This window comes from Micropterus dolomieu, linkage group LG12 (genome assembly GCF_021292245.1).
Source record: "Micropterus dolomieu isolate WLL.071019.BEF.003 ecotype Adirondacks linkage group LG12, ASM2129224v1, whole genome shotgun sequence".
NCBI lineage: Eukaryota > Metazoa > Chordata > Actinopteri > Centrarchiformes > Centrarchidae > Micropterus > Micropterus dolomieu.
Window position 1 is genome coordinate 13,881,569 of NC_060161.1, and position 12,936 is coordinate 13,894,504.

The 12,936-nt window shown below is 37.7% G+C and overlaps 1 protein-coding gene across 1 annotated transcript in view; it reads right to left on the bottom strand.

Moving 5' to 3' along the window:
- Nucleotides 1-766: 766 nt before the first annotated feature.
- The window catches only part of LOC123980808 (receptor-type tyrosine-protein phosphatase H-like), a 32,380-nt gene continuing 20,210 nt past the window's right edge, over nt 767-12,936 (bottom strand). The window contains exons 6-10 of the mRNA XM_046065359.1: nt 2,953-3,283; nt 2,221-2,478; nt 1,818-1,823; nt 1,237-1,334; nt 767-1,101 (exon numbers count right to left, since the gene is read on the bottom strand). Coding sequence (XP_045921315.1) covers nt 1,021-1,101; nt 1,237-1,334; nt 1,818-1,823; nt 2,221-2,478; nt 2,953-3,283 — 774 coding nt within the window. The 3' untranslated portion in view covers nt 767-1,020. The remainder of the gene's footprint in view (nt 1,102-1,236; nt 1,335-1,817; nt 1,824-2,220; nt 2,479-2,952; nt 3,284-12,936) is intronic.

Consider the following 12,936-nt stretch of genomic DNA (forward strand, 5'->3'; position numbering starts at 1 on the left):
AAGCATTTAACAGAACAAAACCAGATAGGTCAGGTTTCAACAGGTCATATAACCCAAGAAGCTGACTCTGCTGGTAGGTTATGTGTTTTAGTTAAACCTATAGAGATGCCCTGTTCTTTCATTATATATCAAATCTGTCTGGTAGGGAGTGTGTAGTAGCTGTTTTAAAGAACTGATTGTTGAGAAACATCATGGAGCCTCCTCCAAAGCTGCCAGTGTTGAAAAGACATCTTATCTAAAGTCACTTTTTAAAAGGAGACAGCATCAAACTCTGGTAGATTGTCTTGAATTATAAGATCAGTCATTTCAGTTCAGTCAATTTATTTATATTTGTTATTTATTTCATACCGGGTCCATCAGTCTCCACCTTTACCTCCATCATTGTTTTTATCCAAGAAGCTGACAGGGCTGGTAAGTTTAGGCCTACATCAACAATAACTAAACAATTATTCACCTCCAGGAACAACCAGTGTATGAACATGTCAACTTACTAAAATGACTTATTTTCCGTGTTAATCTCCCTTATAGGTCTACCTGTGCCTACTGAAGTGGAGAGCAGTACAATCGTGCTTACTACTGTGGTGTATAACATATGTGCATTTGACCATTACAGTTTAAAATAACACTCTAGCAGCTGGATAGCTTCTGGACTTGGATTTTTTACAATGTAACTAAACTGTATTAGGAGGGAAAACATCAGAAATTCACACATCTCACAAGTTGGAAGAATGTTTTTATATGTCTTAAAACATTTCTGGAGGGAATCTTTAAGCAAAAGAAGCAATAGTAGCAATACACACAACAAACATATCCTCATAGCAGTAGAAGTATTAAGTAGTACTAGTATAAGTAAATACAAAGCAGAATAATGAGGTCAAACTACATTTCACTGGAATCTGATGACAAGTCTTTCCTATCATCAGTTTTTTTCATTCGCTTCAAGGAAAGCAATTGAAATTGTGAAAAGTCAAATTAGTGTGAAAAAAGTTCCAAAATGTTGCATTGCAGATCCATTCTTCTTCAGTTCATCTTGTCTTTTCTGAGCTCACGTCTCAACACTTTGAAGGACAACTGTGGTGACAGTCCGTATTGTTTGAAGAGCTAGATTTTTAAAAAGCCACACACACCCACAACAGAAAAAAAAATATTGTTAATACCGAATAAAATAATTAGTTGATCATTTGAATTAAAATTGAATACAAAGTAGTCATGAAAATGAAAAACAAACAAACTAACAGCAGTTAGTGGAGACTCATCCTGCAACAGACTCTGCAACTCCGAGTCTGACAGCTGAGTCAATGACTCCAATTCCACGTTCATGGCAAGAATATAATCTGTTGACATAAATATGTGTTATAAAATAATACACATGGTAATGGTTTCCATTAACATAAAGTATTCAACACCATTTGTAGTATAATTACGATAAATACTTTTGCATTACCTTATACTTTTAGTTATTACATTCAATATATACAATATATATAATAATTCATGCACACAATACTACTTTGAAAACGAGTAAAATCATATTTAAATTGTATGTATTTATAGAACTGTAAAGTAGGGTTTTCAATAATTTATTCTCTGGTTTTATATAAATATAGGGAAGAACAGACTTGTTTCTGTTTTAGCAACAGTTAAAGCAGATCCAAACACAGTAAAAAATGAAAAACAAATAGAAGAAACATGAGATAAAAATAATACAGTTGCGATAATGATTACAATCAATTACATTCAAGCTAATACATTTATGAAATGGTCACTCAAGGCAAAGGCTCAGACATGTAATGAATGTAACAAATGCAAATACTTACTAGGGCCTTTGGTTGTAGGACAAAGAGTCAGAGATGTTTTGGAAAGATGGTGTTTGTTTACAGGGAAAGACAATATTTTAAAATTAATTGATAATTTGTTATCAATTCAATTTCAATCTCTTGAAAATTAAACACTTCAGTGGCATGATATATCATTACATTTAAAATAAAATGAAACATTTTATGCAAATAATAATTAAAAATAATAACAAGGAATGACAAGGTAACTTTATGTATAACATAACATCAAGTTAACTTAACATGAAAAAGGAATAAGAAAAACTTTCAGGTGGAAAAGCAAAATACTATTACTGCTGGTAAGTACTACTAAATGTTCAGTAGCTTTCCAAGCTGCAAAAAGAAAATGTTATGCCTGGTTAAATACACATTAATGAAGTCTTACCAGTGGCTGCAGTAACGCTCACTCCACTGCTTAAGATGTTCTCAAACACAGAATAGAGAGTGAATGTGTATCTAGTTCTAGCAGTGAGAGATGAGACTGTGTAAGTTACTGGTCCATCTCCATCTGGTGCAGCGATGTAGATCTCTGCATCATTAAACTGGAGAATAAAGCTGACGCTGTTGTTCACTTTATTCCACTGCAGAGTGATACTGGTCTCATTTTGTCCTATTGGTCTGAATTGTTTTGTGTTTGGAGGAGCTGAGAGAGACAAATAGAGCAGTTAAACAGTGTCAGTAAAATTGACAAAGTTAAAGTTAAATATGTATCACTACATAAATACAAACTAATCCTGTCTGTCAAGAACAGAGCAAGTGAAAATATTCTTTGTATTATTAAGAATGTTTTTTTTTCTGGATCCAGATGTCACATTCTGTAGTCATATCCATCACACTTAATATCACAACAGAGATTTACTCCACTATAAATGAAGAATCACAATGTACCAAAAGTTAAAAAAGTAAATATTCTTAAAGTAAACAATATTTTACAGTGTTGGCCAAAACAATGCTGAGTTAAATTAACATGCAATAAAGTGCATGTTGTTAAGTAGCACATTCCTTTAATGAATATTATACCCAGTAGATACGTCTTAGTTTTACACTGGTGCTCTGAAAAGCAGATGATGGCTCGCTAAGCAGATACAGAGCTTAGAAATAAAGTGACATATATTACCGGTAACTGCAGTAATGTTCACTCCACTGCTTCTGACGTTCTCAAACACAGAGAAGAGGGTGAATGTGTATGTAGTTCTAGCAGTGAGATAATAGACTGTGTGAGTTACTGGTCCATTTCCAGCTGGTGCATTGATGTTGATCTCTGCACCATTAAACTGGAGAATAAAGCTGAAGTTGTTGTTCACTTTGTTCCACTGCAGAGTGATACTGGACTCATCTTGTCCTATTGATCTGAAGTCTTCGGTTTTTGGAGGACCTGAGAGAGAAGAAGAGAAGGGAATGAATTTATCAACAAACAAGTTTTCGTAATAATTATTAATACTCCATGACTGTTAAGGTTGCTACATTTTGTATTCCATTGTTAAGAAAACCCAATGGTGGCTATGGGAGATACAGTAGATGTTTGTATTAGCAAGAATGTTGTGTCACATTTTATCCTTAACCACATCACAGTGTGTGTTTGACAAGACATATGTAATGAACAATAAATTAAGAATTTAAAATTCATAGGACTTTAAGTTGGACAATAACCATGGGGAAGTAAAGGAGTTTAAAGAGGTGGTATTATGCTCATTTTCAGGTTCAAAATCCTATTTAGGGCTTGTACCAGAACAGGTCATACTGCACATTGCTGCAGCTCCTCTTTTCACCCTGTGTTGAAGGCTTCGTTTTAGCTATGGAGTGATGCATCTTGTCTCTAAATGATCTTTGTTGGGAGTTGCACATGTGCAGTTCCTAGTTAAGGCCTACTAGCCAATAAGAAGCAGAGAAAGGCGGGTCAGCGAAAAGACAGTAACCAGCTTTGATTCAGCTGTAGGCTACATGTTGCCGACTTGGCAACATGGACTGGAGCAAGAGTTTCAGAGCGGTGAGTTATTAATCTGTAACAAAAGTCTCTTTCATCCATTAAGTTTTAACTGAGCTCTGTCTCTACATCACAGTAACAATTTTATGTCCACTGACTGCCTGGAGGGTAGTTAGTGTTTGGAAGGGAGAGGAGAGGTGTGTGCTGCAGCTAAGTGTTTTTCCACCCGTGTTTTTGAGGGCGTGTCGGGCTAGTGTATCAGCGAGCATTATGACACGTATTTACTTGTGACATCACAAGAAAGGGAAGTAAAGGCTGGACTACAAACGAGCTGTTTTCAGGCAGTTCAGAGCAGAGTTTTCTGTGGGGGATGGGAACTCCCTTTGGGCTGGACTTTGGGCTTTTTCACTTTGCAAACCTGTTACATGCACAAAAAAGATATAACTCAATAAAGGAGAGGGGAAAAGCCAAAAACCATAATACCACCTCTTTAATGTGTTGGCCAACTCAGTACTTAACTTGAAGTAGAGAAGCACGACATCAGCAAAATACAGTAGACAGCAGTGGAAACCCTACTTTTGCTATTATTTTAGGCTCTGTTTGATGAAGGAGGTAATGCTTTCATAGTTTCTTTTGAATGTACATCGCCCAGCATGAGGTGAGACAGATTAACCTGTTGCTTTTATTTATCTGCCTCTGATTAGTCCAGAGAACCAGGAGACGTTTTTTGACTTTAAGGGCTCCACGGTCAAGTTAGCAACAATAAATATGCAACGTCTGGTTAGACTTTCAAAGGCCTATCTCTTAGTGTTGCCTTGTTGAAATGGCACATTGTTAATATCACATTGTTAACGGCACATATAAACGCAATTTGGTTAGATTTAAGCACTATAAGTAGGTTTAGGAAAAGAGTTTGGGTTAAAATAACTTTATGCATTTTTTTCCCCAGTATTGTTTTGCCGACAGATATGTTTTAAAAGGAGAATGGGAAGCGACGTTTGGGAGGAACCCCAGAGTGAAACAGGTGAGTGAAGCTGGCAGCGTTTAGTGGGCTCTGTGTTACAGACTTTGCCAGACAAACTCAACTAATTAATAGGTTTGGACTTTACTGAATTACTGCATCATCCCATCGGCTAAACAGACAGTGGTGAGGTTGCGCAAGTTTTGATTGCGGCGGCTCGCCACGCTTCACTTGTTATCTTTTTTTTCTAATAGGGAAGTTATTAAGTTATTTGCATGAACTCTTGGTCTGCTGGGACATTGGGGGTTAAATGTGTGTGGGAAACTATGATGACATTTGCAATGTTTGTTTGATACAAGGGAGTAAGCCACAGTTGGAATAGTGAAGCCAGCCAAAGCCTGCATGGAAGGTTCCAACCCTGCAACATCCCTTCGCATGAGAGACGTACTTTTTGTCGACTTTTTGTTTCACACGGGAAACAAACACCAGTCTCCTGATTGAAAGTCTGGTTTCTGATCCTTTTATGCACCCCGTCCACCTCTTTACTTTACTTACTGTCTCAAATAGCCTACCTACCTTTACCATTCAAAAGTGACGCTACAGGGCTTCCCCCAGTGTGTTGAACTATGACGCTATGGGGATCCCGAGTGCGTCACAAACTGACACCAACGACTCTTGACTGATGCGTGTTTCAGATTGCTTGGAACTGAGAAATGTCTAATTTGAAACATCTGACTTTCAACCTCAGAGCATTCGAGGTGCACGGTGGTGCCTGACGCCAAAAATGACAAACATGGCTGACCGTGACAAACTCTTTGAAAAGTGTACACACAGTGCCGTTCCATAATACGACTAGCAGCTGAATGACGTCACACAACAATGGCATTAACTGAGTAAATTGCTGTGGTTACTAAGTTACAATCTGATATTTGTAATATGTTTTCTTTTTGTAATAAGGGTTGCTGAGAAGTCTTAAATTTTCCATCAGTAGCCTTAAAGGTAACTTACAGTCTGACATTTCAGTTTACAGTTTTTGAAAAAAAGGGACTGTTGTGTATATATATATTTAAGGTACTTTAAGGCACATCAAATAAAAGGTGACTTTATTTCATTATATTTATAATAAATAAATTTTATTTAATTCTCTCCGCATGCGCCGGCTTCCTCCTTCTGTCCAAAGACATGCGGACTAGGTTAATTGGTGACCCTAAAATTGTCCTTAGGTGTGAGTGTGACTGGTTGTTTGTCTATGTGTGGCATGTTGACATTATCACTGACATGATCGCTATTTCTCAGTTTAAACAGAATTATACTGATGAGAAACATATAAGTAAGTAAGTATAGATGGTTGATGTTTTGAATAATAAAACTTTTTATGATATTTGTTGTTTTTTCGTGTTCTGAAACATTCATTTCAATAGCAGATTTCTGCAATCAGAGTTTTCATTTTATTTGACTTGATTTGGGTGATTTTGTGTCTTTTGAGAACATTTTATAGATTGCAAACATTAACGTTACAGACAAGAAAGTCATTTTCTTTAGGAAGATAAATGTATGTTACTGTGCTATTTACAACATGATCACTAGATTTCCACACGTTTATCTGCTATAGATAGTATATTATTCTGAGCAGCATTTAGCAGAAGAACATTGTTCTAATGCAGAAATGAATCTCTATGTGAGTAGAAATAAGATGCATTACTTGTTGAGTAACAGATGAACGGGAAAGTGAGGGAGCAGTTATCATCTGACCACCATCCTGAGTTACTGAACACTGTGGTGACACACTGCTCTGTGCTGTCTGGTTGCCCACTGGCCCAGTTTTGAAACAGAGACGTGCTCCCATCAGACCACAGTTGTTCCGAGTGTAGACCGATCCACACATCGTCACCAGCTGCCAGCTTTGTGACGTTGTCATTTTCGGTCTGATCATGTATACTGAGAGAGAAACAGTAGTATATACACATCAAGGGTGAGTTGAATATAACTGAAGAGGTAAAAGATAACAGATTTTGTTGGTATGATTATAGTCAGAAGAATAATCACGGTTTCACATTTATCACGATTAACATGCATTAATTAATTTCACAACATTAGTAATGACTTAAGTTTATTATATAAACTTTTATATATACAGGAAATGTCCCATTGAGACACAGTCTCTTTCACAAGGGAGTTAATGTTTAATTACATTAACAATTATATTTCTATAATATGTAAGTATTATTAGGGGGAATAATAACTTCACTTATCCACCAGGGATAACATCTGTAATGCAGTGTTATTACTAACTGAAATGCATTTAACTGGTAAAGTCCTGGAAGTCTATAAGCTCCTGATGTTATGTTAGTGTTTTACACCTGGCATATTATCATACAAAGCCTAACTTTTTTCAACACAGACAGCAGAAGGTGACAGGATGTAACGGTAAATGTTCAGTGACTGAAGGTTTTGAGAGGACTACTTCTTCAAAGAAGTGATTTGCACTGTGAGGAACCTGCTCAGTACAAAACTACTTTGACCGCACGCCATGTGCAAGCCTTTGAAAATAATGGGTCTCATAGTGCAGCAGTGCTGTTGTTGCAGTGGGTCTGAAAGGTTACACCGGCTTTGTTTGTTTACGGTGCACTGAAAGCTCAACTCTCACCTCTATGGCATCGATTGTAAGTGACACCTTGATATTTAATTCCCAATCAACTTGCCACGTTAAAGTTATTATGAATTACATTTACTTGGGCGTGCAAAGCTGTTATTTGAGCTTTTAGCAGCAACCTTTTACCAGCAAGTTGAAGAACAGGTGATCCGTCATATAATAATAATAGTGTAATTGCTGCATCCCTAGTTGGGAAAGATAATATTGTAGATTGTGAAAAATAATATTACTAAATGAACGGACAGGAAGAGAAGGATTCAAATGTTAAAAAAAGATCAATTAAAACAGTTGATTTCCCAATCTATTTGGGATTCAATCAACTGTCACAATACTAAATAAGCTGAATCAACAGAACAGATAGTAGTTGTTAAGTAGTTGCTTCAGTACTGAACTATTGTATGTGTTGGAGTCTTCATCAGTGCACACTGTACCTGGCTAGATCGACGTAATTCTCCCTGCAGTATCTCTGAGCTTCAGTCCAATTCAAAGGTGTGTCGACTTTTACAAAGGTTGATGTTCCATTTACTGAACCTGGAAATATATTGATGAAGAGAAGTTTTTATTATATGCTATGCAGAAGATCTATTTAGCTTTTTGTTCTTGTGCTATAAGAAAACTCACCGTTATAGCACACAGAGTAGAATGGGTAGTTACAATTAACGTCCAACCACTTTCCATTGTTGGAATAGTTATAGTTATAGTTTTGAAGCACCACACAGTGTTGTTGTCCATAAGGATTGTAGCGATATCCAGGAGCCCAGTTTCTAAACCCTGTGTCTCCTTCACCATAGAAGCTGCTGTCATTCAGGGACCATCTCCAGCTGTCACCATAGAGGCCTATCCAAGCCTTTCCTGTTCAAACAGATGTTCATTATATAACAGCTGGAATTAAAATAGTTGCTGAATTGACTTAAATTGAAAGATGAATAAACTGAACATCCCTTAAATTATGTGTCTCATTTTTCATTGAGGGCCTTTGTTGTTCTTTCACATTCCATAATATATTTTATACTTTCATCTAATCAAAATAAGCTTTTCAAAAACTTAGTTGTTGCCTGGCTATTGTGTACGTATATGATTGTACATACACACTATGTTTATGTTCTGTATGTGTTTCCAATATTGAGAACTTGCCTCTGTAGCTCCTTGTGGTCCTGAGTACAGCAAAGGCGTCACTCTGGGTTTCTATGGTGGCCAGGTCAGTGTAGACCCGTCTGCAGAAGCTCTGAGCTTCAGTCCAGTTCTGTGCCGTATTCTCAAAGTAGTACTGACGAGTCCCTAAAACAAAGCATATTAAATTTTTTATTACTTACTCTTTTATAAAGCATGTAGACTTTTTTACAGTGAACTTGAAGAGGCACTATGCATCAGGTGGGTTCAGCTGTACTGTGGGGTTTTAAAAAACATTTTCCTACTTGGTGAAATTTTTGTTTGCTAGCAGAAATCACTGTATCATGACTACAGAGCATGGAAACTGTCACACTCTGCCAGTCAGCCTTGCCATCTTTTGGACTTTTGAGTTTGGTCAGTTTATTATCTGTTATTTTGGTCTGTTGGGAATTGGGGTTCTGTCTTGTCGTCTAGTGTTCAGTAACCTGTGTCATGTCTGTTACCCCAGTGATCCCTCTGCATGTCAGTCTCTCTGTTTCCCCCCGCTCCCTCTCTGCCTGCCTGGGTCTCGTTAGTCCCATTAATATCACCTGTGTATCTACTCTTGTCATGTATAGTGTTCACACTCTGTCGTTTTTATGTGTGAAGCGTCCTGCCTGTTTTCTACTATTTTGGATTTTGGATTCCCTGAACTTCATCTTCTGTCAGAGTGTCTTGCGTTTGGGCTCTCTCCTGTTGCACTTCATTCAAAACCATGACAGAAACAATTAGTGCTCTATGCTAGAGGTCACTAATTGGTAGGTTTGCCACCTTCAACACAAAAAAAATAAGGGACTCCTGTCGGAGCGGGGGCCGCACCCCTCTGGGGACTGGCAATGACAGGCCTGATGGTGTGCCAGTGGTGGTATATCATAACTTAAAACATGTTTTCAGTAAAGTGTTAAGATTGATACCAATGAACATTATAATAAGCTATCTGCTATTAAAATCGGTGTGAACAGATCCACTCAGTTTCTCTCCATCGCAACGCAACAGACTAGCGGTCATATTGTCATAGCTGGTGGTGCAGTGGTTTACACTGTCGCCTCACAGCAAGAAGGTTGTCAAACCCCGGTTGCCCCGGCCTTTCTGTGTGGAGTTTGTATGTTTTCCCCGTGGCTGCTCTCCGGGTGCTCCGGCTTCCTCCCACCCTCCAAAGACATGCAGGCTGTCCTTAGGTGTGGACTGTGACCTGTCCAGGGTGTACATCGCCCAATGTCAGCTGGGATTGGCTCCAGCCCCCGCGAGCCTGTACGCAGAATAAGCGGTTGACGATGGATGGATGACTCTTCGTGTAGGGCTTCATTTCAGCCTCTGTGTCAAGCTGTAAATGCTCCTGTCTGTGTAAGCCGAGCTCTCAATGAATCCCCGCAACTGGAAATAACATTAGGCCTACTATTTCACTCATGGATTTGTTTTTGTTTTTCTGGTGCTGAAATGGTTTTTGGTGTTGGTGAAGTATAAAGAATAAACAACCACCGCTTAATTTCAGGTCAAAACGTGTTGTAACGTGCGTTACTGAGATAAAAAAATAAATAAACAGGTATAATTACCGATTTTTTAGTAATGCATTATATTACTGCGTGACAGCAAAAAGCAATACATTATAATTGAGTTACTTCTGTAACACATTACGCCCAACACTAGTTGTCACATGAAAAGATTTAATCAAATATTTACAAAAATATGAGGGGTGTATACTCACTTTTGTAAGATACTGTAAGAGCGAATGAAAGAGAAGAGGAAGCATTACAGCTGTTCATTTGTTAAGATGTGTTGAGTGTTTATCATAAAATTAGTTGAGACGACACTTCAAGCTACACTTTTTATTTTAAATTTAGAATTTATTATTAGAGTAGTTGTTTTTTATTGTCCCTCCAGTTCGATGTGAAAACTGACGGTAAACATTATTGATATTATTATTATTTGATTTGACAGTCAGTTGTTGACTAAAAACATAAGTTGATACAACTACATGTTATGGCACTGAATGATTACGCAAGTTAGTGGTTATGATGTTCCGAACCTTTGCTTCAGGAAATTGTCTCTACCTGCACCTCTTTGAACGTCTTTTAATAGAATCCCCCTGCTCCATGCCGTGCTGGATTTAATGTTTAGTGCCTTCACACTTTGTATTTCAGCTTGAGTCAGATCAAGTTTCAGTCTCCCTCATTAAATTGGTGTTTACTGGTTACCACCGAAAATAAAAAAAGAACCAGTTCAACCACTGACATTTTCTGTGTCATTTTAAACATTTTCTGTCTTAAGTTGTACTTTTTGTCTCAGTCACAGAAATGCACACTGTATATGCAGTACAGTAGAGTCAGAGATGTTTTAATAAGATGTTTTGATTACATGGAAAGAAGAATATTTTAATATTTTTTTATTTTATATTTTTTAAGTATTGATACTTTGTAAATATCTCTTAAAAATAAGTCAGTATCATAACTGAAAATGTGAGGAAATCTTTAATTTATACAAAAAAGAGAATAAGTAAAAATAAAGACATGTTAAAATTATGTTAACAATGTCTGTTTGAAGGCGCAATAAACATAAAGTTAACTTAATTACATACAGAAATAACAAAAATGTTACTACTGCTGGTAATTACCATTAACTGTCCAGTAGCTTCCAAAGTAATACGCCTGGTTAAATAAACATTAATGAAGTCAAACATCTTACCAGTGACTGCAGTAATGCTCACTCCACTGCTTCTGGCGTTTTCAAACACAGAGTAGAGAGTGAATGTGTATGTAGTTCCAGCAGTGAGAGATGAGACTGTGTAAGTTACTGGTCCATCTCCATCTGGTGCAGTGATATCGATCTCTGCACTATTAAAAAGGAGAATATAGCTGACGTTGTTGTTCACTTTATTCCACTGCAGAGTGATACTGGTGACATCTTGTCTTGTTGATCTGAAGCTTTCAGCATTTTGAGGAGCTGAGACAAAAAGAGCAGTGAAACAAGTATTAATTAACTAATGACTCTCAGTAAAAGTGAAAATGTTCCCTCCAATAGTTAAAGATGGTTCACATTGATAAAAATTAAAGAGGTGGTATTATGGTTTTTGGCTTTTTCCCTCTCCTTTATTGAGTTATATCTTTTTTGTGCATGTAACAGGTTTGCGAAGTGAAAAAGCCCAAAGTCCAGCCCAAAGGGAGTTCCCATCTCCCACAGAAAACGCTGCTCTGAACTGCCTGAAAACAGCTCGTTTGTAGTCCAGCCTTTACTTCCCTTTCTTGTGACGTCACAATGAAAATACGTGTCATAATGCTCGCTGAGCGACTAGTCCGACACACCCTCAAAAACACCGGTGGAAAACCACTGAGCTGCAGCACACACCTCTCCTCTCCCTTCCAAACACTAGCTACCCTCCAGGCAGTCAGTGGACATAAAGTTGTCACTGTGATGTCGAGACAGAGCTCAGTTAAAACTTTATGAATGAAAGATACATTTGTTACCAATTAATAACTCACCACTCTGAAACTCTTGCTCCAGTCCATGTTGCCAACCTGGTCGTCAACATGTAGCCTACAGTAGTGATGTGCGGATCGATCCTAAAGTATAGATAGTTCTGATACCAATGTTTCCTGCTCTAGGATCGATGCTCATATAAAAGGATTGATATCTAAACTCAGTAATTTGGAGTGAGTGAGTGTTTTATCATAAGTATCTTACTGTTACCAGGATGGTCGAATCATAGGCTACTCGGTTGATGCACTACGGCTCTGTGACGGAGCTTCTTTGAAGTGAGCTGCTGAGGCCCTTTACATTTCCCGCGATTGAATACTGACTCTGGCCGACTGTAAAAGCCGTCACGTCTGGCAGTATTTTAGCTGTGAAGGTAATAATGACGCTCTGTGTGATGTGTGTGCAAAGACAGTGAAATACTTTAGCAACACTGCAAACTTCGCTAAACATCTGAGATTAAGTCAAAATAATATGATGATGTTATGAAGCGGCAGTTCTGAGCAGGAGATTTTTATTATAATTAAAGAATATGACACTAGTTTGATGTCTTGTCATTATGCAGCTATTATTTTGAATTGGTAAGGCCACAGCCTACTCCTTATTTCTGTCATAAATACAGAAACGGGAGAGGGAGGTCACATTAAACTAGAAATAAAATATGTAAAAAGTATTGGTATCAGTAATACCAGCCTGGGTATTACTTGGTATTGGATAGGAATTAAGTGGTATCGCACATCACTAGCCTACAGCTGAATCGAACCAGTTTACCTCTTTTTTGCTGACCTGCCTTTCTCTGCTTCTGAGTGGCTAGTAGTCCTTAACTAGCAACTCCCAACAAAGATCATTTAGAGACAAGATGCATCACTCCATAGCTAAAACGAAGCCTTCAACACAGGGTGAAAAGAGGAGCTGCAGCAATGTGCAGTATGGCAAAAAATATGGT